Genomic DNA, 26,986 nt, shown 5'->3' on the forward strand with positions numbered 1-26,986 from the left:
TTATTTTTTATCTAGACGTATTTAAAATAACTCTCAGTTTATTACAAGGTGATTTGTCGAGATTTTTTTTATTTTTTTTTTTTTTAATTCTGGACTTGTAGAATATTTAAGTACCATGTATAAGTGATAGCTTGAAAAAAATATTCGATAGAGCTTTTTGTTTGTATCGTATTCGGTTGAATTGAAATAATTATAATTATAAAAACTATTTAATCACTGTGTATCAAAAGGTGTCCAATTGTAATAATAAAAAAAAAAAAAAAAAAAATTAGTGTAAAAAAAACAAGTCTGTTGATTGATAACTTGCTGTGTCATATTTGTTTCAACAATGGTTGGTTGCAATCGATTCAACAGAATTGTAATTGTTTTATTTGGTAATTATATTCTTTTGGCTCCTACTCGATGTTACTTGTAATTAAAAACAACTCCAACAACAATTATCAACAGATTTAGATTATTTCATCAAATTGTAAAACCAAAGGATGGAATACTTTGTTATTTTTACTATTGGACTTTTGAAGGATTGGAATGTTTTATAAAGGATCGCTGGTGGTCTGAAAAATATTCATCGGAATTATAATGGAGATTATGTGGAGTCCACCGAGTTTAGATGATAATGTCACGTTGTTTCTGGTTCAATTGAATCCACTCATTTTTCAACTGCTCTTGCAATTATTAACAATGTATTAAATTAGTTTGTTGATCATCGACTTGGATTATTTAAGGACGTTAACTTATTTAGCATACCTTATTAACGTCCTTAAACATATATTTTCCTCGAGGATTTTGTTTAACAATATTATGGATCAACAGATTGATAGATGGATTTACTTAGCGTCACTTGTCAATTGTATTTAATAAAGCAACTGTTGTGTAACTATCATATATCATAATTAGTCATGGATTTTAATAAAAAACTAAAATAAATAAAAAACTTTTTTGTTGACTTGAATTTGAGATAAATTTGAACTGGTTGGTGTGTGTTTATTTTTTTATCAGCTATTGCTTGAAGAGTTAATCTGTCAAGAAGATGTTCGGTGGTTTTTCTTCTCAAACTACTTGACAGTCCAAAGACGGTAATTGTAGTGTCTGTTCATCATTCAGGTGAGATTATTAATTTTTTTTTTCTTGCTATAATATCTGGATCGTTGGCTTCTTCCGAAGGGACTTTTTAAAACTTTTTAATTCTTCTTTTAAATTTTTATAGTTACTTAAATGGTAAGTCGTGTCTCGATGAATTTTCATCCACAAGATATTCTAATTAATCTTTTGCAGTATTTATTCGACTTGACGATTTATCTTGTTAATTATTTTTTTTTTATTTATTAGGTCTTTAGGTTGATATTGAAATTTTTAAATTTTCAAATTCGGGATGTCTTTATATATTTTAATATTTATATAAGTCTTGGTCATATTTTATTAATTAGTGCTGGGCAGAAATTTTCTTGTCGGCTCATTTTTTAAAAAAATTAATATTAATTTTTTTTTTTAGATTTTAAAAAATTTTTATTAAAAAATTTCAAGGATTAATTTTTTAAAAAAGTAAAAAATTTTTTTTTTTATCCCAAAATTTAATAACTTAAAAATTGTCACTAATTATACTAATATTTATTTTAACAGTACAAAGGTAAGTTTATTGTAATGTTTTAATAATTAAATTATAATTGCAGGGAAAAACTGTTATTAAAAATATTTTAATAAAATAATTTAAAAAAAAAATAAAAATTGTAATTTTTTTTCCTTGTCAATTTTTATATTTTTTTTAGATTTTAAAAAAATGATCCTTTAATAAATATTCGTCAAATATAATAATATAATAATTCAAGGATTCCATTATTCACCGTAGGAACGTCAATAAATCTTGGAGAATTAACGAGAAGATGTTAGATGACACTGTTAGATCTTCATCTTAAAATTCCTTTTTATTTTTATTTATCGTCCCCATTCTTCTCGTCCTTTTCACTCCAACTTTTCACCGACATTATACAAGATACATTTTCTCGGTACTTTCCACGAGTTATGAAATATAACCACCGACAACTTTTCTTATACTTGAGGCTTTTATTCTCCAGAATGTGTAAAATAAAAAATAAAAAATAAAAATTCTGGAGAGTAAAAATCTCTGATTTATATTAATTAATTTTTTTTTAGAGGATAAAAAATAAATAAACAATTTACATTTATTTTTTTTTTATCTATTTTATTAATATTTTTTTTTTTAATTATTATTGTAATAAATAATAATTATGTATTTTACACGAGCAATCTTTCGGTACAACTAGAGACTCAACATGACTATCAGTTTAAATTATTTATTGTTCTTTGATGAGCGATAATAAATAAAATGATTATTAACTTTACTAGCTAGTGGATTTTTATAATGAATGGACGTACGCAAAAATAATTCAGAACGTTACGGTATTATTTTAATACTCAACGATAATAATAATAATAATTCCGTAACGTTAATAATAAATACACGGTTAAAAATTTAGACGATTGTAAATCTAGCAGGCAATTTTTTTTTAATTGAAGAAAAAATTTCTTAATTTTTCCATTTTAAGAAAAATAATTTTTGTTAAATTGCACTGTAGTTTCTTAACCATTGACATTTTTGAAGATATAAGCTTATCCCGATGTTATACTCTTCAAGAGCTTTCATTTGAGTACCCACATGCATTTTTGATATATTTTTCATATATACATATATATAATATATATTTTAAATATCTAAGCTCATCCTGATGTTACACTCGTCAAGAACTTTCATTTGAATACCCACATGCATTTTTTATATATTTTTCATATATACATATATATAAATATATAAAATATATAAAAAATTGATGTGGGTACTCAAATTAAAGGTCTCAATGAATGTAATATCGGGATGAGCTTATATCTTAAAAAATGTCAATAGTTCTCAAGATACAAGGTCATTTATTAATTATTGACATTTTTTAAGATATAAACTCATCTCGATTTTACACTCGTCAAGAGCTTTCATTTGAGTAACCACATACATTTTTGATATATTTTTCATATATACATTTATATAATATATATAAATATATAAATATATGAAAAATTGATGTGGGTACTCAAATGAAAGGTCTCGATGAGTGTAACATCAGGATGAGCTTATATCTTTAAAAATGTCAATAATTCACAAAATACAATGTGATTTCTTAATTATTGACATTTATAAAGATATAAACTCATTTCGATGTTACACTCATCGAGACCTTTTATTCAAGTACCCACATGGTATTTTTTATATTTTTCATATATATGATATTTGTGAAATATATAAATATATGAAATATATGAAAAATTGATGTGGGTATTCAAATGAAAGGTCTCGACGAGTGTAACATCGGGATGAGTTTATATCTTTAAAAATGTCAATATTTCACAAAATACAATGTCATTTCGTAATTATTGATCTTTTTAAAGATATAAACTCATCCCGATGTTATACTCATCAAAAGCTTTAATTTGAGTACCCACATGCATTTTTGATATATTTTTCATATATACATATATATAATATATATATATATATATAAAATATATGAAAAATTGATGTGGGTACTCAAATGAAAGGTCTCGATGAGTGTAACATCGGGATGAGCTTAAATCTTTAAAAATGTCAATAGTTCACAAGATACTAGTTAATTTCTTAAATATGTCATTATAAATTTATGACTATAAATTTTGCAGCAAATTATTTTTTATAATTAAAAAAAATTTTCTATGTGAATTTTTTTTAATGATAATAAAAATTGTCTGCTAGATTAATTAAAAATTAAGACACTATTTTTTTTTTAATTGAATAAATGGCAAACATGATATTTCACCATCACTACAAGTATTTGGTGAATAACAACGTGAAAAAAAAAAAAAAAAAAAATTATTTGACTTTAAGCCTCACGATAAAACTCACGTGCTCAGATTTATTTAGTTTGGGCCATAACTCTCTTGCAAATTTCATTAGTGTACTCGCTGCACTTGGCCTTACCGCCCAAGTCGCCGGTCAGAAATTTAGCTTCCTTGATAGTATCGTAAGCCGAGTGCTCAATAATGCGAGCGTGGTCATTGAGACCCATGTACTTAAGCATCATGACAGCGGACAGCAACAAGGCAGTGGGGTTGGCTTTGTCCTGACCAGCGATGTCCGGAGCGGTTCCGTGGACAGACTCAAAGAGAGCGCCGTTGAGTCCGATGTTGCCACTGGGGGTCAGACCGAGACCACCGACCAGACCAGCACACATGTCGGACAAGATGTCACCGTACAAATTTGGCATCACCAATACGTCGTACTGAGAGGGGTCTTGCACCATGTTCAGACAGACTGTGTCGAGATAACGTTCCTCGAATTTGACGTTGGGGAATTTTTTCGCTGCGTCTCGGCAACAGCGAAGGAAGAGTCCGTCGGACATACGCATGATGTTGGCTTTGTGTACTGCTGTTACCTGAAATTTAGAGCAATTTATTATGATTACTGGTTACATAATTAACAAATGACCTTGTATCTTGAGAACTATTGACAGTTTTAAAAATATAAGATCATCCCGATGTTACACTCATCGAGACCTTTCATTTGAGTACCCACATCAATTTTTCATATATTTTATATATTTATATATATATATATATATATATATATATATATATATATATATAATATATATGTATATAAATAAAATATATAAAAGATGCCATGTGGGTACTCAAATGAAAGGTCTTGATGAGTATAAAATCGAAATGAGTTTATATCTTAAGAAATGTCAATAATTAAGAAATGACGTTGTATCTTGTGAACTATTGACATTTTTGAAGATATAAGCTCGTCTCGATGTTGCAAACATCGAGACCTTTCATTTGAGTACCCACATCAATTTTTCATACATTATATATTTATATATTTATATATATGAATATATGAAAAATATATCAATAATGCATGTTGGTATTCAAATAAAAGGTCTCGATGAGTGTAATATTAAAATGAGCTTATATCTTAAATAATGTCAATAATTAAGAAATTACATTGTATCTTGTGATCTATAGACATTTTTAAAGATATAAGCTCATCCCGATGTTATACTCATTAAGACCTTTCATTTGAGTACTCACATCAATTTTTCTTATATTTTATATATTTATATATTTCACATATACCATATATATAAAATATATGAAAAATGTCATGTGAGTACTTAAATGAAAGGTCTCGATGAGTGTAACATTAAAATGAGTTTATATCTTAAAAAATGTCAATAATTAAAAAATGACCTTGTATCTTGTAAACTATCAACATATTTAAAGATATAAACTCATTACGATGTTATACTCATCGAGACCTTTCATGTGAGTACCCACATCAATTTTTCATATATTTTATATATTTCACAAATACCATTTATATATATAAAATATATAAAAAATGCCATGTTGGTACTCAAATGAAAGGTCTCGATGAGTGTAATATTAAAATGAGTTTATATCTTAAAAAATGTCAATAAATAAAGAATGACATTGTATCTTGTGATCTATTGACATTTTTAATGATCTAAGCTCATCCCGATGTTACACTCATCGAGACCTTTAATTTGAGTACCCACATGCATTTTAATATATTTTCTACAGATACATATATATAATATATACAAATATATAAAATATATGAAAACATTGATGTGGGTACTCAAATGAAAGCTCTTGATGAGTGTAACATCAGGATGAGCTTATATATTCAAAATATATATTATATATATGTATATATGAAAAATATATCAAAAGTGCATGTGGGTACTTAAATGAAAGCTCTTGATGAATGTAACATCAAGATGAGCTTATATCTTTAAAAACGTCAATATTTAAGAAAGTACAGTGCAATTTAACAAAAGTCATTATTTAATAAAGCAAAATTTCATTTATTGATAGTTCACAAGTCACGGCAGTCACGTAGTGACTGCAAAGTTGCTAGTAAATTAAAAAAAAAATTTTATATTACTCAGAATTTTACTTATAAACTTTAAATTCAAATTTTGGAAAAAAGGTTCTTTGTCGAAAATTTTATTTTCTACAAAATATAATTCTTATTGTTTTTTTCTTCAATATTTAAGCTAAAATCAGCATTTGTTACTTTTGAAAATTAAGGACAAGTCTCAAAATTTTATTTTTGAAGTATAAATTCAAATTTTGAAGAAAAAATATTAGATAAGGCAAAATTGATAAGTATTTTTTTTTTTTTTTTTAGAAAATTAAATTCTCTATAAAAAATGTCTGATAAGATAATTTATCCATATTTTCAATATTTGACCCATAATTTTGAATTTAAACTTAAAAATTCATAACTTTAATAAATAACTTTTTGCTATTAATATCATATTACAAAATTTAACCATAATAATAATAATAAATAATTATTAATAAATATAATAATAATAAATAATAAAATATATCTTGATAAATAATTAAATAACTACCTTTTTACGGCCATTAGTAGTAGCATACTGAAAAGCGAATTCAGCAACTCGACTTGAAGCTTCCTCAGTGATAAGCTTTATCGACTGAACCACGCCGTCAACAATCTCGTGTTCGATACCAGAGTATTCACCTTCTGTGTTTTCACGAATAGTCACTACATCAACGTTATCATAAAGAGTTTTGTAACCTTCCAATGATCTACAGGGTCTCACGTTAGCATACAAGTTGAATTCTCTGTCAACAAGAATTAGTAATCACAATCACAATCACAATCACTGCTCATTGATATTATCATTATAATTTATGGACTATAAAAAAGGAAGTGAATTATGTAATAATCATAATTAAAGTATGTACATAAACAGTAGTAACCTTGTAGTAAAAAAGAGTAAACTTACTTTCTTAGAGCTAAATTTAAAGATCGATGTCCTTTGCCGATCGGAGTCATCAAGGGACCTTTCAAGCCGATTTGATTTCTGTTGACCGACTCAATTGCAGCTGGAGGAATTCCGAATTTTCCGTCTGGGCCTCTTACTGGGGTCACGTCTACTGATTCCCACTCAATTGGTACCTAAAATTAATTAATTAATTAATTAATAATCTATATTCATATCATTCTCATTGATAGTCAATTTATAATGATAAGTATTTAGGCTGCATTTGAAAATATCTTTAGATACATAAATAAGAAATGACCTTGTATCTTGTGAACTATTGACATTTTTAAAGATATAAGCTCACCCCGATGTTACACTCATCAAGACCTTTCATTTGAGTACCCACATTGATTTTTCATATATTTTATATATTTGTATGTTTATATATATGTATATATGAAAAATATATCAAAAATGCATGTGGGTACTCAAACGAAAGGTCTCGATGAGTGTAAAATCAGGATGAGCTTACATCTTGAAAAATATCAATAATTAAGAAATGACCTTGTATCTTGTTAACGAATAATATTTTTAAAGATATAAGCTCATCCTGATTTTACACTCATCGAGACCTTTCGTTTGAGTACCCACATCATTTTTTCATATATTTTATATATTTACATATTTCACAAATAACATATACATAAAATATATAACAAATGCCATGTGGGTACTTAAATGAAAGGTCTTGATGAGTGTAACATTAAAATAAGTTTATATCTTAAAAATGTCTTTAATTAAGAAATTATATTGTATCTTGTGAACTATTGACATTTTTGAAGATATAAGCTCATCCCAATGTTACACTCATCGAGACCTTTCATTTGAGTACCCACATCAAATTTTCATATATTTTATATATTTATATATATAAAATATATGTTTGTATGAAAAATATATCAAAAATGCATGTTGGTACTCAAATAAAAGCTCAAGATGAGTGTAACATCAAAATGAGTTTATATCTTAAAAAATGTCAATAATTAAGAAATGACCTTGTATCTTGTCAACTAATGATATTTTTAAAGATATAAGCTCTTATTGACATTACACTTATCAAGATCTTTCATTTGAGCACCCACATCAATTTTTTATATATTTATATATACTATATATTCATATGTATAAATATATCAAAAATGCATGTGGGTACTCAAATGAAAGCTCTTGATGAGTGTAACATCGAGATGAGTTTATATTTTAAAAAATGTCAATAATTAAGAAATTACCTTGTATCTTGTGAACTATTGACATTTTTAAAGATATAAGCTCACCCTGACATTACACTCATCAAGACCTTTCATTTAAGTACCCACGTGAATTTTTCATATATTTTATATATTTATATATATTACATATATGTATATATGAAAAATATATCAAAAATGCATGTGGGTACTCAAATGAAAGCTCTTGATGAGTATAACATCGGGATAAGTTTATATCTTTAAAAATGTCAATATTTAAGAAAATACAGTGTAATTTAACAAAAGTCATTATTTAATAAAGTCAAATTTTATTTATTCATAGTACACAAGGCAGTCACGTAGTGACTGCAAGATCGCTAGTTTCTAAATAATTTTTTTTTGTAATTTTTAATTTTTTTAAAAATTCCGCCATCTTGAATTGTAAATCTCTAATGAAATATATAAAAAAAAAAAAATATATTTTTAGAGAAATTATTAGACTCACCTTGGCAGCATCGAAGATTTTTTGTACAGCTGCTGAAATTTCGGGTCCAATTCCATCACCGGGTATCAGTGTACACTTTTTTAATCCACCACTGTACAACCTTACATTGCCAATTTTTGGGGTGATCTTTAAAAAAATAAATTAATAAATTTTATAAATTTATCCTCTAATAAAAAAAAAAAAAGAAATAATTTCTTTTATTATTAAGTAATAGGATAATACTTACAGCTTTGCGTATCCATTGTGCTGCCATTGTTATATTTAATAAAATAAACTTGTATATTTTAATCTAAATCCACAATTACAGATTTAATATTCTAAAATATATAATACAGTGTAACAGTAAAATAAAACTGGGAATAAAACGAGAGTAAGATTGAGAATATAAGAGCAGACTTTTTTTGTGACCCCGAAATAAAATTCGATTTTTCGGTGTGATATAATATATTTTTTTTTATTCACATTTACAAGATAATCACGCTCTCTTCAACGTAAATTTATCTTCCGTTGAAAAAATAAATTTTTATTTTATCCGACAATAATACTTTAATCCATAATCAGCGCTTTTTTTTAAAAGTGTAATTTTTTTATCACAAAATTTTTAATTATTATTAATTACAATAAATGATTATTAAAAAAAAATTATTTACTTAAAATTATTAATTTTATTTATTTATTAATTGTATTGAAGTTTATTTAAATATTTATTAATAAATATTATCATTATTCACTCAGAACAAACTTTTTAACAATTGTAACAACAATAAACAATTTATTTATTATTATTATTAATAATAATAATAATAATATATTAATTGTTAAACAAGCTGTGACGTTTGTTTCATTAGAAAAACTAAAATGGCTGTCATTTTAAACTTTTGCGCATGCGCAAAAGTTCTGCGCATGCGCAGAACATTCGCGCGAAATTTAAATATCAAATTAATTTTTTTTAAATAAATTATTTAAATTAATTTTATAAAAATAAAAAACAATTAAATTTTTTAATAATTAAAATTAATTAATAAATTTTTTTATAAATTAAAAGAATTTAATTTAAAAAATTTACTGCGCATGCGCTAATTTAATATCCGACAACGTGGTCGCTCGTGGATATACTAAGTGTTTACTTGAATTGCATCATTACCGGATTGTAAATAAAAAAAGTATAAATTCATTTGAATTCATTTTTAACCGTCAGTTCTTAAGCGCACCTCGCTTTTTAAAAAATAAATTTCAAAATTTATAAATAAAATAAAATGTGTGGAATTTGGGCAGTTTTTGGAGTTGAAGGAGAAACGCTTAATTGTGTTTGCAATAATTTTAATAATATTTCTCACCGAGGTCCCGATGCTCTACGAGTTGAATATGACAGCCGTATTAAGGTAAATTATATTAATTTAATTATTATATATTTTTTTATTTTTTTATAATTATTTTTAATTATTTAGAACGCATTTTTGGGCTTTCATCGGCTGGCAATTCTTGACAGTTTGTGTGGTATGCAGCCAATGAGATTGTACAAATATCCAAATGTATTTTTGATATGCAATGGAGAAATTTACAATTTTAAACAAGTAAGAATTTTTTTTTACTCAATTATTTTGACGTTTTTAATTATTAAATTAGAATAAAAAATTTTTAAATTGCACTTTTAGTTTTTAAAGTTTTTTAAAAATAAATTTTTTTTTGTCGGCTAATTTAATTTTTATCAATTATTTATTAAAAAATTAATTAATTAATTTTATTTTGTAGCTCAGGGATAAATATAATTTTTCATACTCATCAAAATGTGATATTGAAATTATTACTCACTTGTACATGAACGGAGGTGCAAAAAATGTTGTCAATAATTTAGACGGAGTTTTTGCATTTTGTCTTATGGACATGCAGGAAAATAAAGTTTTAATTGGACGTGATCCATATGGAGTTAGGCCTTTGTTTAGATTGTTGAGCACTGATGGCCAGTTGGCTGTTTGTTCTGAAACTAAAGTAAGTATCTTTTATTTTATTTTATTAACATCTGTCAATTTTTTTAGATTTTTTCAAATTATTAAAAATACATTCCACATTTAAAAATTTCAAATGCAAATTTTTAAAAAATATTTTTCTTTTTATAATTTATTTATAAAAAAAATTAAAAAAAATTGCCATTTTATTTAATGTGGAATTTTTTAATAAACTCAGAATAATCATAAAAATTGTTTTTTTTTAATAAATTGTCAAAAATATTTACAAAATTAAATTTTTAATTTTCTTAATTATTATCATTAATTTATGACTATGAATTTAGCAGCCATTTATTTTTTATACTTAAAAATCATTCATTAAAGAATTTTTTTATCTTCTAAATATTGATTTTTTTAATTTCAATTTTAACAAAAATTACTTTTGTTAATGTGCACTGTACTTTCTTAAATATTGACATTTTTAAAGATATAAGCTCATCCCGATGTTACATTCATCAAGAGCTTTCATTTGAGTACCCACATGCATTTTCATATATTTTTCATATATTCATATATATAATATATATATTTTAAAGATATAAGCTCATCCCGATGTTACACTAATTAAGAGTTTTCATTTAAGTACCCACATGCACTTTTGATATATTTTTCATACATACATATATATGTTATATATAAATATATAAAATATATGAAAAATTGATGTGGGTACTCAAATGAAAGGTCTTGATGAGTGTAACATCGGGATGAGCTTATATCTTTAAAAATGTCAATAGTTCACATAATACAAGGTCATTTCTTAATTATTGACATTTTTTAAGATATAAACTCATTTTTATGTTACACTCATCGAGACCTTTTATTCAAGTACCCACATGGCATTTTTTATATATTTTATATATATGGTATTTGTGAAATATATAAATATATAAAATATATGAAAAATTGATGTAGGTACTCAAATGAAACGTCTTGATGAGTGTAACATCGGGATGAGCTTATATCTTTAAAAATGTCAATAGTTCACAAGATACAAGGTCATTTCTTAATTATTGACATTTTTTAAGATATAAACTCATTTTTATGTCACACTCATCGATACCTTTCATTCAAGTACCCACATAGTATTTTTTATATATTTTATATATATGGTATTTGTGAAATATATAAATATATAAAATATATAAAAAATTGATGTGAATACTCAAATGAAAGGTCTCGATAAGTCTAATGTCGGAGTCAGTTTATATCTTAAAAAATATTAATAGTTCACAAGATACAAGGTCATTTCGTAATGCTGTATCTAGAGATAGAACAATTAAAAAAGATTCTTTAAATTTTTAAAAATTAAAAAAAATTGTCATTTTATTCAATTTTGAATTTTTTATTTTTTAAAAATAAACTCATAAAAATTATGGAAATTTTTTTTGTTTAAATAAATTTACAAAAATCATAAAATTTTTTTTTTCCTAAAAAAATTCCTAAAAATCATCAGATTTTTGTTTTTTTATAAAAATAAACTATTAAAATAATTTTTAAAAGTCATTAAATGTATCTAAAAATAAATTGTCAAAAAAAAATTTCCAAAAACAATTAAATTTTATCTTAAAAAAAAACATTTCTAAAAATCATTAAATTTTATTTAAAAATTTTTTTATTGCTCTCAACAATTAATTTTTGTCTCGCTAATTAAAAAAAAAATGATTAATACTTTTTAACTAATTAAGTTTCAAAAAACAAAACTATAAATCTATTTATATAATTTTTATTTTTATAGTTTTAGATGTTATATTTATATAATTTTTATTTATAGGGTCTGATAGGATTGACTGATCAAGTAACAGGTGACTGGACCTTAGAGCCATTCCCTCCAGGACACTACGAAGAATATAAAATCCTTGAGAATGGAAAAGTAGAATTCTTATCCCGAGTTTGTTACCACAAACCCGGTGATAAGCCTTCTTTTGACACTTATGTTCCCTGGAATGGTAAAAAAAAAAATTAAAATATTAAAATAAAATTAAAATATTAAAATAAAATTACAATATTAAAATAAAATTACAATATTAAAAAAAAAATTAAAATATTAAACAATAATTAAAATATTGAAAAAAAAATTACATTATTAAAATAAAATTACAATTTTAAAAAAAATTAAAATATTACAATTAAATTAAATTAAATTAAAATTTTTAAATAAAATAAAATAAAATTAGAATATTAAAATAAAATACAATAATTAAATTTTTTATTTATTCAGCTTTAGTACCAACGGACGTTCAAGGTAACATTGTAAAATTATTCACCGGAGCGATTGAAAAGCGTTTGATGGCCGATAGACGTATCGGTTGTTTGCTCTCCGGAGGTTTGGACTCAAGTTTAGTAGCATCTCTAGTGGTCAAGCTAGCAAAGAAGCACAACTTGCCTTACAAGGTCCAAACCTTTGCGATAGGAATGGGCGACAGTCCAGATTTACGCGCCGCCAGGCAGGTAGCTCAGTTTATTGACAGCGAGCACCACGAAATTACATTCACTGAACAGGATATCGCTGATGTCTTGGATAATGTTATTTACACTCTGGAGACATTCGATATTACAACTGTTCGTGCATCAGTTGGGTAAATAATTAATATATTAATTAATTTAGTAATTTATCTATTCAGATGAATAATTTTTATTTATTTTGCATTTTTTATTTAATTTTTTTTTATTATTTATTTATTGCATTAAATTATAATTATATACATGTTTTTATCAAGGGGGTAGTAGCTTAAATAAAATTTGCATATGAAAAAAATATATAAAAATATTTGCATTTGAGAACAATGTTATAAAAAAAAAAAAAAATTTCATAGGTACAGTATAAAAAATTAAAATTAAAATTAAAAAAAAATTAAAATTAAAATATTTAAAAATAAAATATAAAAAAATTAAAATTAAAATTAAAAATTAAAAGCTGGAATTTGCTTTTTGCACTTTAGTAAATTCGGCAGGTAATATTTTTTATTTTATTTAATCAGGATGTACTTACTGGCCAAGTACATTAAGGAAAAGACCTCAACAACTGTAATATTCAGCGGTGAAGGTGCTGATGAGTTGGCTCAAGGGTATATTTACTTCCGAGATGCTCCCAATCCTCATGATGGTCACGAGGAATCTCTTAGGCTGTTGAAAGATATTTATCTTTATGATGGACTTCGCGCTGATCGGACTACCAGTGCTCACAGTCTTGAGCTACGTGTTCCATTTTTAGATCTTCAGTTTACTAATTATTATTTGTCGCTTAATCAAGAATCAAGACAACCCCAAAGTAAGTATTTATTATTATTATTAATTTTTAGCTAAATAAATATCGCGTTACTAGAACCATAAGGGCGTATCTCAAAATATACGCCCTTATGGTTCTGCAGCGTATAAAAAAATTTTTTTTTGCTCCAATCAATGTAAAAATATTGAAAACATTAACATCTATGGAAAAAACGAAAGAAAAATTTTTTTTTGGGATATGCCCTTATGGTTTTAAGAAAACATTTTTCTAAAACCATAAGGGCGTATTCTGTTTTTTCGGTTTATTATCAATTATAGGTCGGAGTAAGAAAAAAAATTGCAAAGGTGATAGAAATTATTACTCCACAACTTAATTTATATCAACAAATATTTATTTGAGTGAAAAATTAAGGAAAAATAAATTCATAACAACTTGAGAACAATCGGTATGTCTTCAAGTTAATAAAATTAGCCTCAAAGTTTTTTCAAAATTGATTTTTTTTTTACTTCAGATCTATTTACAATTAACAAAAGAGTTTTGTAAGCCATTTAGAACTGTAATTTTAAAAAAGTCATTCAAAAAGAACTTTGTTCTTGAGAATTGTTATGATTCTTCAATACCAATATCTTGAAGCAAGTTTGATGATCTAAATCATTTTTGTACATCAGGCACTGTCCCACAAAATATCACCGGTATTATCAAAGCTTAATTTTCAGCCATGGTCATAGTTTATAAATTTTTTTGTCATTATTTAGTTAAAAAAAAAATTAAGAAATCTTTTTTTTTACTTTTATAATCTTAGACACAGATGATCCTGACGATGGAGATGGCATTGGAGTAATACTCTGATGAATTTATTTTTCCTTAATTTTTTATTAGTTTTCTCACTTAAATAAATATTTGTTGACATAAATAAAGTTGTGGAGTGATATTCTATTACCTTTACAATTTTTTTTCTTACTCTGACCCATAATTGATGATAAACCGAAAAAACAGGATACGCCCTTATGGTTTTAGAAAAATGTTTTCTTAAAACTATAAGGGCGTATCACAAAAAAAATTTTTTTTTTCGTTTTTTCCATAGATGTTAATATTTTCAACATTTTTACATTGATTGGAGAAAAAAAAAATTTTTTATACGCCCTTATGGTTCTAGTAACGCGATATTTTCAATAATAACAATAATAATAGTTAAAGAGTTCTATATTTCAAAGCCATTATCCCCGATCCAAATTGATGTTAGACTAATTTTAAAATTTTACATTAAATTTTTATTTATTAAATTCTTTAAATTTTTTAATTTTTACTTATTATTTATTTTCACGACATTATTGTCGGTATGAGCACTCATACCGTCCTTGGGTGAATATATCTAACAATTAAAAATCTTTATTTTAATTTAAGATTAATCAAAGATGTTATATTCTTTACTCAGTGAGACTTTTTTCGGCCACCGAAAAAATAATAACTCGGAAATTGGCGCGACACCAAAAGATCCAGGTTCGATTCCTGGTCTGGGCCGTCCGAATTAATTTTTCAGTCAAATTTACCTTTAATGACAAATTTATATACGAATTTAAAAATCGTTTATGCCTGTAGGGAATACAGGCGAACGATATTATAAATAATTAGTTAAAAAAAATTCGTGCAATAGACTGGACAGCCAATTAAAAAATTCATATGAATAATAATAACATTTATTACATAATAAATAAATATAAAAATTTAATTTTTTTAGATGGAGTTGAAAAGCATTTACTCAGATCAGCTTTTGATAAAGAAAATTTATTACCTAACAACATTTTGTGGCGTCATAAAGAAGCATTCAGTGATGGTGTAGCTTCAATTAAAAAATCACTTTTCCAAATAATCCAAGAAATTGTTGAATCTAAAGTTACAGATCAAGATATTGAAACAGCTCATTTGAAATATCCTCACTGTACTCCTAAAACTAAGGAGTCTTATTATTACAGGTAATTATTTTTATTTCAATAAATTATTGTAAAAATTTTACATGTCAAAATATTTTTAAAAATGTTTATTTAGTCATAATTTATCTAATAAATAAAAATTTTTAGAAACATTGGATAAATTTTTAAATGAAAAAATTTTGATAACTTTAAATTAATTAATTAACTAACTAAATAATTAATTAATTAATTTTTCTTTTACAGAAAAATGTTTGAAAAAAATTATCCAGGACAAGCCGAGTCATTAATTCCCTACTTCTGGATGCCACGGTGGGTTAAAAACATCACCGACCCATCAGCAAGATTTATTAAACATTACGCCGCTGAAGAAGATTCAAAATAAATATGAAAATTAAATTAGCCGACATCTAAAAATTTTTATAATTGAAAAAATAGTTACAACAAATTAAAACAAAAAAATTTCACATATTTTTTTACTTTTAATTGATAAAAATAAAAATTATTTGATGTTCGCTAATTTTATTATCATAAAAAATCTATGTCTAAATTTATACACTGAATAAAAATTTCTTTACACTCTAAATTTATAATTATTACCAAAATAAATTTTTTAATCCATTCTTATAATCCACTTTTATAATTTAGATGAAAAATATGAAAATATATCATGTAAGCAAACTATTCGTAACGTGATTGGTCGAATATATCATAAGCATGAAAATATATGCAAACTCTATAGTCAGGTGCGCGCTTGCGCGCGCAAATTTAAATTCTAGTTTAGATGAAAAATATGAAAATACTAGAATTTAAATTTGCGCGCGCAAGCGCGCGCCTGCTATTATAGAGCATTACGAATAGTTTGCTTACATAATATATTTTCATATTTTTCATCTAAATTATAAAAGTGGATATCATGTAAGCAAACTATTCGTAACGTGATTGGTCAAATATATCATAAGCATGAAAATATAGATAATTCCATACCAACATTCACACGCGCGCAACGTATACTAGTCCTAATATAAAATTGAGATGAAATGTATGTGGCATCAAACTATTCGTAACGTGATTGGTCGAATATATCATAAGCATGAAAATTCCTAATATAAAATTGAGATGAAATGTATGTGGCATCAAACTATTCGTAACGTGATTGGTCGAATATATCATAAGCATGAAAATATATGCAAATGCTATAGTCAGGCGCGCGCTTGCGCGCGCAAATTCAAATTCTATCCCATAATAAAATTGAGATGAAATTTATGTGAAACCAATTTATTCGTGTTGTGATTGGTCGAAAATAAATACTCTCATTCTGATTGGTTGAAAGTGAATATAATATACATAAACGACACACAAATATATCATGACAATAAATATGAGGCGCGCGCTTGCGCGCGTAAATTAAATTCTAGTGACTTAGAAGACAGATCAATTGTCGTTGTTTTGTAAAGCTTAATTGGTTACAGTTCAATTTTTTCACAAATATGGTATTTAAATGTTTTAATGTGTGTATTTTATTACATAGGATTTACTATTATTTGACCTCAATTAAGTGTTATATATGAAGTGTTAAATGTATATAACTTGTTCCATAAAAAAGAAATTGTAAACTCAAAATTTAAAACTAAACGCCTAACGCGCATATGCAGCCGGTCTTTGAGGTAATCACCGTGTGAGAGCATTCCAGTCTCTCAGTTATTATTCTAACCAATAAAAATACTTCTAATTCTATAAACAATACATGGAATATCTATGGGTATAATTAATATAACTAAGTAAAATGTGTGGAGTAAAAATATATAAATAAAAATAGATTAATGAATTATTAATTCAATATGATTTGGTTAGTGTACTTAATAATAAATATTTTGTATTTAAAATGTTCGGCAACACGTAAGTTATTTTATTGATATTTTTTTTTATTTATTTTGACACTTGATACTTTTAAAATAAACTAACAAAATGTTTTTTTAAATAATTTAGCAAATATTTAATAATTTTTATAAAAAAATTGACATTTAGAAATAAAAAAAATTAAAAATTGCAATTAAAATCTTTAAAATAAATTTCTTTTGTAATTTTTTTAATAAAAAAAAATTATAAAAATTGTCACGTGTTTAAATTTAAATATTTATTTATAATAAAAATTTTTATATAAATATAATTATTTTTAAATAATTAAAATAAATTAAATTAATTAATTAGATGTAGAATCGCAAGGATACTGTGCGATATATACCGGAAAAATATGTAAAAAATACCTGACAGGAATTGGCAAAGTTTGGTTCAATGACACAGCTGATAATCCTGGATCTTGGCTTAATGAACAAATAACCAGTGACTTGTGGGAAGAATTAATTTTTCCACTAAGAGAACCTTGTCGTTCTGCTGCTGAGGTATTTATCTATTTATTGTAAAAAATAATTATTTATTTATTTGTTATTGTAATTTTAAAAACAGAAAATGCTATGCATGTACGCATTCCCACTCTGTCACAATTCGGAGCGCTTGCCGCTCTGTTATGAAGACTGCATGGCGATACGTCATGAGTTTTGTTTCAACGACTGGGCTTTGATTGAAGACAATAAACAACGAGGGATTTATATCAGATCTCGCGGGCATTTTCGACTGCCGGACTGTGACATTTTGCCGAAGTTAGATGACAAGTCTGTCGTTTGTTCTCATATTCATTTGACTGATGTTAACCAAGATTTAGTTACTTGTAAGTATTTTTTTAATTACAATTATGACACTAAAATTAGGAGAAATTGCATTTAATGTTATAAATTTTTTACAAAAAATTATTTTTAAATAATTGAGTTCTCAATTTTTTACAATTTTTTTTTTTTAATAAAATTTCACAGCTGATCATTTTGTATAAGGTCATAAAAATTATAAAAATAAAATTTGACAGCTGATAATTTTTTTATTATTCTAAAATTATATAGTATATTACACATCTAGGGCAGTAAAATAAGAAATGTCTCAGATCACATGTAATTGTTGTCCGAGGCGAAGCCGAGGTCAATAAACATGTGATCTGAGGCTTTCTTATTTACTGCCCGTGGTGTGTATACTATTTTTCTCCTCGACGGAGGCGGAAAGCGGCATTTTCGTTTAGCGCAGCGGGACGAAAGTTGACGCTTTCCGCCCGGAGGTGAGAAAAATTAATTTTTCTTCACACCTCGGTCGAAAGTACGTACTTTCCTCCCTAATGGCAGGAATGAAAGTTTAACATTTACTCCCTGTGAGAAGTACACGCGCGCTCTCTATAACAACGGGAGGAAAAATTTTTTTTGCCCTCCGGGCGGAAAGTGACAACTTTCGTCCCGCTGCGCTAAACTAAGTTGCCGCTTTCCGCCTTCGTCGGACAAAAAAATAGTATACACTCCTCGGGAAGTAAATAAGAAAGCCTCAGATCACATGTTTGTTGACCTCGGCTTCGCCTCGGACAACAATTACATGTGATCTGAGACATTTCTTACTTTACTTCCCTAGGTGTGTAATATACTATTTTGCCCTCCGGGCGGAAAGTGGCAACTTTCGTCCCGCTGCGCTAAACTAAGTTGCCGCTTTCCGCCTTCGTCGGACAAAAATAGTATATTACACTCCTCGGGAAGTAAATAAGAAAGCCTCAGATCACATGTTTGTTGACCTCGGCTTCGCCTCGGCCAACAATTACATGTGATCTGAGACATTTCTTACTTTACTTCCCTAGGTGTGTAATATACTATTCTCACCTCCGGGCGGAAAGCGTCAATTTTCCTCCCGCTGCGCTAAACGAAAATGCCGCTTTCCGCCTCCGTCGAGGAGAAAATAGTATATTACACACCTAGGGAAGTAAAGTAAGAAATGTCTCAGATCACATGTAATTGTTGGCCGAGGCGAAGCCGAGGTCAACAAACATGTGATCTGAGGCTTTCTTATTTACTTCCCGTGGAGTGTATACTATTTTTTTGTCCGACGAAGGCGGAAAGCGGCAACTTAGTTTAGCGCAGCGGGACGAAAGTTGTCACTTTCCGCCCGGAGGGCAAAAAATAGTATACACACCACGGGCAGTAAATAAGAAAGCCTCAAATCACATGTTTATTGACCTCGGCTTCGCCTCGGACAACAATTACATGTGATCTGAGACATTTCTTATTTTACTGCCCTAGATGTGTAATATACTATCTCATGCATAATTACACTCGCAACTAGGGACTATTTATTCTGTCGCTATAACAAATTGTTAACCGCTGTTATTTCTGTTGCTACCTTCAACCTTAATAATAATTATTAATGTTGTTTTGTCGTCTGTTAATTTAATAAGGTAAAAGACCCAATACCGGAACGACGAAGGGTACATGACTTGTTTTTATTACTTAGAAAATATTCAAATGGTTCATTAGTAATAATAATTCATCCAATCATATAGAATAAACATGTAGTTATACGAAAATAATTAAATTTTATAATAACTAATATAATTTGTTAAACTAATGAAAATGAACTTTTCATCTTTGATAAAATGAAATTAATTTATTACACTGAGAAAAAAAAAATACTTTTACTCAATTAATAATTTCTTGGTACAAGAAATTCGATAACGATCAAATATTCTATTATTATTAATTATTAATTTCTGAAGAGAAGAGCATCAATATTTATCTTTGAATAATAGATAGACAAAAGAATAGCTTTATTTAAATTAAGTGAAAATTATTTCAATCAATTTAATTAGTTCTTGAGCTAAAATATATATTCTTGAAAATTTTCAAGAACATGAATTCTTGTATCAAGAAAATTTTCTTAATAAAAGTATTTTTTTTTTCTCAGTGTATTAAAAAATATGACCAGACTTGACTCTTCGAATGTATTTGATGCCTGCCCCCACGACCAGCAGCGCCCGCTTCGCTCGTGCCGCAAATGTCGGGGCAGGCATCAAAACATACTTATCAACATTTAAAGTTAAAAAAAATAAAATTAATAACGTACTTTCGACCGGCTATGAAGAAAAATCGTATACACTACACGGCCCAAAAGTTTAAATCTCGTTCCTGCGCGCCATTATGCCCTCGGCTTCGCCTCGGTCATAATGACGCGCAGGGCCGAAAATTCAACTTTCGGCCCTTGTGGTGTAATATACTATTTTTTAGATGACTGTGTGATAGAAAATGGACGTTACTACATGGGTAAAATGAACAAAACAAAAAATGGACTAGATTGTCAATCATGGAATGTCCAAGAGCCGCACAGCCACAACAAACCTCCAAATGTTTTTCCACAAATTCGTCATGGAGAAAATTATTGTAGAAACGCTGGAGGTGATGAACGTATGCCCTGGTGTTTTACTATGGATCCAACAGTTCGTTGGCAGCATTGTGATATTCCTATATGTGGTAATTATTAATTATTTAAAAATTTTTTTTAATAATTTTATATTTATAAAGAAAATCAATTTAATTTTTTATTAAAAAAAATTTTTAAAAGTTTCATTTTATTGACAAGACAAAAAAATTCTTGAATTAATTTTTTTTTAGTGCAATTTTGGAAAAAATTTCTTATTTAATTAAATTATTTTTATACAATTAATTAAATTATTTTTATACAATTAATTAAATTATTTTTATACAATTAATTAAATTATTTTTATACAATTAATTAAATTATTTTTATACAATTAATTAAATTATTTTTATATAATTAATTAAATTAATTTATTACAGATAATTCAACAGATTTTGTCTGGGAAACTGAAAGAAAAAATATAACAATGGAAACAGTATTTACTCCAACATTCACGATGATATTATCAGCCCTAGGATTTATTGTAATAGTAGGATCATTATTAGGAATATTTTTGAGCCAAAAATTCAAAAAGAATCCTTCAGGTTACAATTCACCAGAAAGCAGGGTAATTATTTTTTCTTTCCTCTTTTTTAAAAAATTTATTAATTTTTTCCCAGGATAAATTGGACTTAAAATTGTTACTTAATAATTTATTTTATTTAATCCTCTATAAAAAGATCTCTTATTATTATTGATTTCATTATTTTAGTCAAAAATTGCAATTTAAAATTTTGAAAATTAAGGACAAGTCCTCAAACTTGATTTTTTAATTAAAAATTTAAATTTTGGAAAGAAAATTCAAAATAGAGCAAAATTAATGATGGCCTTTTTTATAAAAAAAAGGTCTCTTATAAAATTTTCACATTTTCAACATTTTAGCCAAAAAAAGAATTTTAAACTTTTGAAAATTACGGACAAGTTCTTAAACTTGATTTTTGATCTTTACATTTAAATTTTGAAGAAAGAAAAAGAGATAGAGTAAAATTGATCAAGACCTTTTTGTAGTAAATTAAATTTCCTATAAAAAATGTGTCTTATCATTTTTTTGTATCTTCAATATTTTAGCCAAAAACAGAATTTTAAAATTGTAAAAATTACGGACAAGTCCTCAAAGTAGATTTTTTAATTAAAAATTAGACAAAAAATGACAAATAGGACAAAATTAACAAGGACCTTTGTTTATATTTTCAATATTTCACCCAAAAACGATACTTTACACATTTAAAAACTACGGACAAGTCCTTAAACTCGAATTTTTTTTAAATTCAAATTTTGAAGAAATAAAATCAAAATAAAGCAAAATTGATGACCTTATTTATAGAAAATTAAATTCTCTATAGAAAAATTCTTTTATTTTTTCGTACCTTCAATATTTTACCCAAAAACGACTTTAAACTTTTGAAAATTACGGACAAGTCCTCATACTTAATTTTTGACCTTAAAATTCAAATTTTTGAGCAAAAATTCAATAGAGTAAAATTTATGACCTTTTTTATAAAAAAGGTCTTTTATAACTTACAACATTTTCATATTTTCAATATTTTTTCCAAAAACTACACTTTAAACTTTTGAAAATTACGGACAAGTCCTTGAACTTGATTTTTGACCTTTAAATTCAAATTTTTCAGAACAATATCAAAATAAAGTAAATTGGATGACCTTTTTTTACATAAAATTAAATTCTCTATAAAAAAAGGTCTCATTATTTTTTTATATCTTCAATATTTTACTGATAAACGACTTAAAACTTATAAAAATTACGGACAAGTTCTTAAACTTAATTTTTAAATTAAAAATTCAAATTTTTGAGCAAAAATTCAAAATAGAGTAAAATTTATGATTTTATTTATAAGAAATTAAATTCTCTATAAAATGGTCTCATCATTTTTTTGTAGCTTCAATATTTTACCCAAAAACGACTTCAAACTTTTGAAAATTACGGACAAGTCCTCAAACTTAATTTTTTAATTAAAAATTCAAATTTTGAAGATAAAAATCAAAATAAAGTAAAATTGATGACCTTTTTTACAGGAAATTAAATTCTCTATAAAAAAAGTTCTCTTATTTTTTTTGTATCGTCTATATTTCTTATCGAAAAATAGAATTTTAAACTTTTCAAAATTACGGACAAATCCTTGAAATTGATTATTGAATTGAAAATTCAAATTTTTGAGCAAAAAATAAAAAAAGAGTAAAATTGATGACTTTTTTTTATAGAAAATTAAATTCTCGATAAAAAAGTTCTCTTATTTTTTCATACCTTCAATATTTTACCCAAAAACGAGTTCAAACTTTCGAAAATTACGGACAAGTCCTCAAACTTGATTTTTAAATAAAAAATTCAAATTTTGGAACAAAAATTCAGAATATAGCAAAATTTGCGACCATTTTTTATAGAAAATTTTATTTTTGTAAAAAAAAGCCTCACCCTTTTTTTGTATCGTCAATATTTTACCCAAAAACGACACTTTAAACTTTAAAAAATTACGGACAAGTTCTTAAACTTAATTTTTAAATTAAAAATTCAAATTTTTGAGCAAAAATTCAAAATAGAGTAAAATTTATGATTTTATTTATAGGAAATTAAATTCTCTATAAAATGGTCTCATCATTTTTTTGTAGCTTCAATATTTTACCCAAAAACGACTTCAAACTTTTGAAAATTACGGACAAGTCCTCAAACTTAATTTTTTAATTAAAAATTCAAATTTTGAAGATAAAAATCAAAATAAAGTAAAATTGATGACCTTTTTTACAGGAAATTAAATTCTCTATAAAAAAAGTTCTCTTATTTTTTTTGTATCGTCTATATTTCTTATCAAAAAATAGAATTTTAAACTTTTCAAAATTACGGACAAATCCTTAAAATTGATAATTCAATTGAAAATTCAAATTTTTGAGCAAAAAATCAAAATAGAGTAAAATTAATGACTTTTTTTTATAGAAAATTAAATTCTCGATAAAAAAGTTCTCTTATTTTTTCATACCTTCGAAATTTTACCCAAAAACGAGTTCAAACTTTCGAAAATTACGGACAAGTCCTCAAACTTGATTTTTAAATAAAAAATTCAAATTTTGGAACAAAAATTCAGAATATAGCAAAATTTGCGACCATTTTTTTTTGAAAATTTTATTTTTGTAAAAAAAAGCCTCATCCTTTTTTTGTATCGTCAATATTTTACCCAAAAACGACACTTTAAACTTTAAAAAATTACGGACAAGTCCCTAAACTTAATTTTCACCTTTACATTGAAATTCCGAAGAAAGGAAGAGAGATGAAGTAAAATTAACAAGGAGCTTTTTTATAGGAATGAAAATTCCCTCCAAAACAATCTTTTAAATTTAATCCCTCCGATTAAAAAATCCTCAAATTTATCAAAATAAATTTTTTATCAAGCAAAATCCAATTTCAGGACGTCAATATCGACTTAGACAAGCTCCCAAGCAACGACGCGTACCACAAAACCGGCGCGCAATTAAACCCTAAGTTAGAAAAACTAGAGTTTCCCCGCAACAACATAATCTACGTGCGCGACCTAGGCCAGGGTGCTTTTGGGCGAGTGTTCCAAGCCAAAGCACCAGGCTTGATCCCCAATGAAGAATTTACAAACGTAGCGGTAAAAATGTTGAAAGAAGAAGCTTCAGAGGACCTTTTGGTAGACTTTGAGCGTGAAGCTTGTCTCCTAGCGGAATTTGACCACCCTAACATAGTAAAACTCCTAGGAGTCTGCGCTCTAGGTCGACCTATGTGCTTATTATTTGAGTACATGGGCCGTGGAGATCTAAATGAATTTTTGCGCTCTTGCTCTCCTGAATCTTCAATGCTAAACTCTAATTTAAACTCTAATTTAACTTTAAATTTAAATCAAAATTCTAATTTAAAATTAGCACACATGGATTTAATTAACATAGCTAGACAAGTCGCCTCAGGCATGGTCTACCTCTCAGACAGAAAATTCGTCCACCGAGACCTTGCAACAAGAAATTGTTTAATAAACAACGAGATGGTTGTTAAAATTGCGGACTTTGGACTGTCCCAAAAAATTTACCTTCAAGATTATTACAAAGGCGACGACTCTGATGCAATTCCCGTTAGGTGGATGCCCTTAGAAAGTATTTTATACAATAAATACACAATTGAATCGGATGTCTGGGCTTTTGCGGTTTGTCTATGGGAGATTTTTACCTTCGCGCTCCAACCTTACTATGGAATGACTCACGAGGAAGTTGTGAAGTATATTAAAGAGGGAAATGTTCTAGGGTATCCTGATAATACTCCTCATGATGTTTATGAACTTATGAAGGCTTGTTGGAATAGAAAGCCCGTTGATAGACCATCGTTTAGGAAAATTTATGAAAAGCTGGAGGTTATTAAGGCTAGGATGGAGAAGGAGAATAAGGAGGACAGTATTGCGTTACATATTAGACTTTAAGTAATTAAGAATAATATTTTTTTGGAAATTTGAATTTTTGAATCTTAAAAATTTTTTTAAAGAAATGTTAGCTGAAAAAAATTCAGAAATTTTTAAAATTATTTTTTTTTTATACACTGATAGAAGGATTTATTAACTATTAATAATTTAATTTATTAAATTTTAATAAAAATTTTTAATATTTATTTGGGAGCAAAGTACATTGATTAATATCTTCTCTAGAATTATAATTAAGAAATTACCTTGTATCTTGTAAACTATTGACATTTTTATAAGATATAAGCTCGTCTTGGTGTTACACTTATTGAGAGCTTTCATTTGAGTACCCACATCAATTTTTCATATATTTTATATATATATATATATATAAAGAATATATCAAAAATGCAAGTGGGTACTTAAATGAAAGCTCTTCATGAGTGTAACTTCGGGATGAGCTTATATCTTCAAAAATATCAATAATTAAGAAATACCCTTGTATCTTCTAAAATATTGACATTTATAAAGATATAAGCTCATCCTGATGTTACACTCATCGAGACCTTTCATTTGAGTACCCACATCAATTTTCCATATATTTATATATATTACTAGCTGATACCCACCCGCTTCGCTGGGCATACAATAAAATTTTATGTTGTAACCTAGATGAAAAATATAAACAAAATGATTAATTTCAAAAAGATAATTAATATAAATTTTGAATTAGAGAAAAGTGATTGTTTATGATAACCGGTGTTAGCGAGTATTAAATATATGAGAAAAGTATTTTATTATTAATAATCAATCAATCAATGGGTCAGTTAGTCAGTAAATCTGTCATTAGACAGATTTCCGCATCACCCATGACGTACTGTGTAGTGAGATGCGTTCCCATTATAATAATGTTATCCTAAACATTTAGTCTAGACCGGATAGGTCAAATGGTAGAGTAGCCGACATGTCACCGGAAGGTTCTGGGTTCGAATCCCTGTCCGAGCTATCTGAATTTTTGCTCGCATATTCTGTAAACTCTTATTAAGAAGGTCCTTCCTATTTCTTTCTCAATCTCTTCCTCCTCCAATTATTCTGTTACGTGAATGTTGGAACGATTCACGTAATAATTATCCGTAACTCCTATTCTTTTCCGCTTCATAGTATTATTTAATTTTAAAAAATGTCAATAATTTTTTTAATTTTAAAAAATGTTAATAATAAAATACTTTTCTCATATATTTAATACTCGCTAACACCGGTCATCACAAACAATCACTTTTCTCTAATTCAAAATTTATACTCATTATCTTTTGAAATTAACCATTTTGTTTATATTTTTCATCTAGGTTACACCATAAAAATTTATTGTATTCCTATCGAAGCGGGCGGGTATCAGCTAGTTATTAATAAATTCATAACAAATTAAGTGGTATTAAAAATATATTTATTATTA

General features: G+C 26.6%; 3 protein-coding genes across 3 annotated transcripts; 2 read left to right on the top strand and 1 right to left on the bottom strand.

Annotated features, from left to right (window-relative positions):
* Positions 1 to 3,880: 3,880 nt before the first annotated feature.
* On the bottom strand, positions 3,881 to 9,069 carry LOC123267137 (probable isocitrate dehydrogenase [NAD] subunit alpha, mitochondrial). The gene is made up of 5 exons (XM_044731661.1): positions 8,851 to 9,069; positions 8,625 to 8,750; positions 6,894 to 7,066; positions 6,495 to 6,729; positions 3,881 to 4,475 (listed from the first exon to the last, which is right to left on the bottom strand). Exons 1-5 carry the CDS (start codon positions 8,875 to 8,877, stop codon positions 3,957 to 3,959), a joined length of 1,080 nt encoding a protein of 359 aa, XP_044587596.1. The 5' UTR covers positions 8,878 to 9,069; the 3' UTR covers positions 3,881 to 3,956.
* A 651-nt stretch (positions 9,070 to 9,720) lies between these two features.
* LOC123266960 (asparagine synthetase [glutamine-hydrolyzing]) lies at positions 9,721 to 16,175 on the top strand. The gene is made up of 8 exons (XM_044731409.1): positions 9,721 to 10,006; positions 10,073 to 10,198; positions 10,377 to 10,613; positions 12,405 to 12,579; positions 12,852 to 13,209; positions 13,612 to 13,901; positions 15,598 to 15,832; positions 16,034 to 16,175. The coding sequence occupies exons 1-8, from the start codon at positions 9,881 to 9,883 to the stop codon at positions 16,170 to 16,172; spliced, it is 1,686 nt and encodes a 561-aa protein (XP_044587344.1). The 5' UTR covers positions 9,721 to 9,880; the 3' UTR covers positions 16,173 to 16,175.
* Positions 16,176 to 17,628: 1,453 nt separating this feature from the next.
* LOC123266959 (tyrosine-protein kinase transmembrane receptor Ror2) lies at positions 17,629 to 25,618 on the top strand. The gene is made up of 6 exons (XM_044731408.1): positions 17,629 to 17,686; positions 17,999 to 18,189; positions 18,254 to 18,515; positions 20,932 to 21,174; positions 21,502 to 21,689; positions 24,538 to 25,618. The coding sequence occupies exons 1-6, from the start codon at positions 17,629 to 17,631 to the stop codon at positions 25,555 to 25,557; spliced, it is 1,962 nt and encodes a 653-aa protein (XP_044587343.1). The 3' UTR covers positions 25,558 to 25,618.
* The last annotated feature ends 1,368 nt before the right edge of the window (positions 25,619 to 26,986 follow it).

This window comes from Cotesia glomerata, linkage group LG6 (genome assembly GCF_020080835.1).
Source record: "Cotesia glomerata isolate CgM1 linkage group LG6, MPM_Cglom_v2.3, whole genome shotgun sequence".
Lineage (NCBI taxonomy): Eukaryota > Metazoa > Arthropoda > Insecta > Hymenoptera > Braconidae > Cotesia > Cotesia glomerata.

Excerpts from the sequence above, each read along its gene's own strand:
- LOC123267137 (XM_044731661.1), bottom strand. The coding sequence starts at position 8,877 with ATGGCAGCACAATGGATACGCAAAGCT. Across the intron at positions 7,067-8,624 it reads AAATCTTCGATGCTGCCAAG|GTACCAATTGAGTGGGAATC; the intron begins GTGAGTCTAATA and ends AATTAATTTTAG. Across the intron at positions 4,476-6,494 it reads CTACTAATGGCCGTAAAAAG|GTAACAGCAGTACACAAAGC; the intron begins GTAGTTATTTAA and ends TCTAAATTTCAG.
- LOC123266960 (XM_044731409.1), top strand. The coding sequence starts at position 9,881 with ATGTGTGGAATTTGGGCAGTTTTTGGAGTTGAAGGAGAAACGCTTAAT. Across the intron at positions 12,580-12,851 it reads CACTTATGTTCCCTGGAATG|CTTTAGTACCAACGGACGTT; the intron begins GTAAAAAAAAAA and ends TTATTTATTCAG. Across the intron at positions 15,833-16,033 it reads AAGGAGTCTTATTATTACAG|AAAAATGTTTGAAAAAAATT; the intron begins GTAATTATTTTT and ends TTTCTTTTACAG.
- LOC123266959 (XM_044731408.1), top strand. The coding sequence starts at position 17,629 with ATGATTTGGTTAGTGTACTTAATAATAAATATTTTGTATTTAAAATGT. Across the intron at positions 21,175-21,501 it reads TTGTGATATTCCTATATGTG|ATAATTCAACAGATTTTGTC; the intron begins GTAATTATTAAT and ends AATTTATTACAG. Across the intron at positions 21,690-24,537 it reads ACAATTCACCAGAAAGCAGG|GACGTCAATATCGACTTAGA; the intron begins GTAATTATTTTT and ends ATCCAATTTCAG.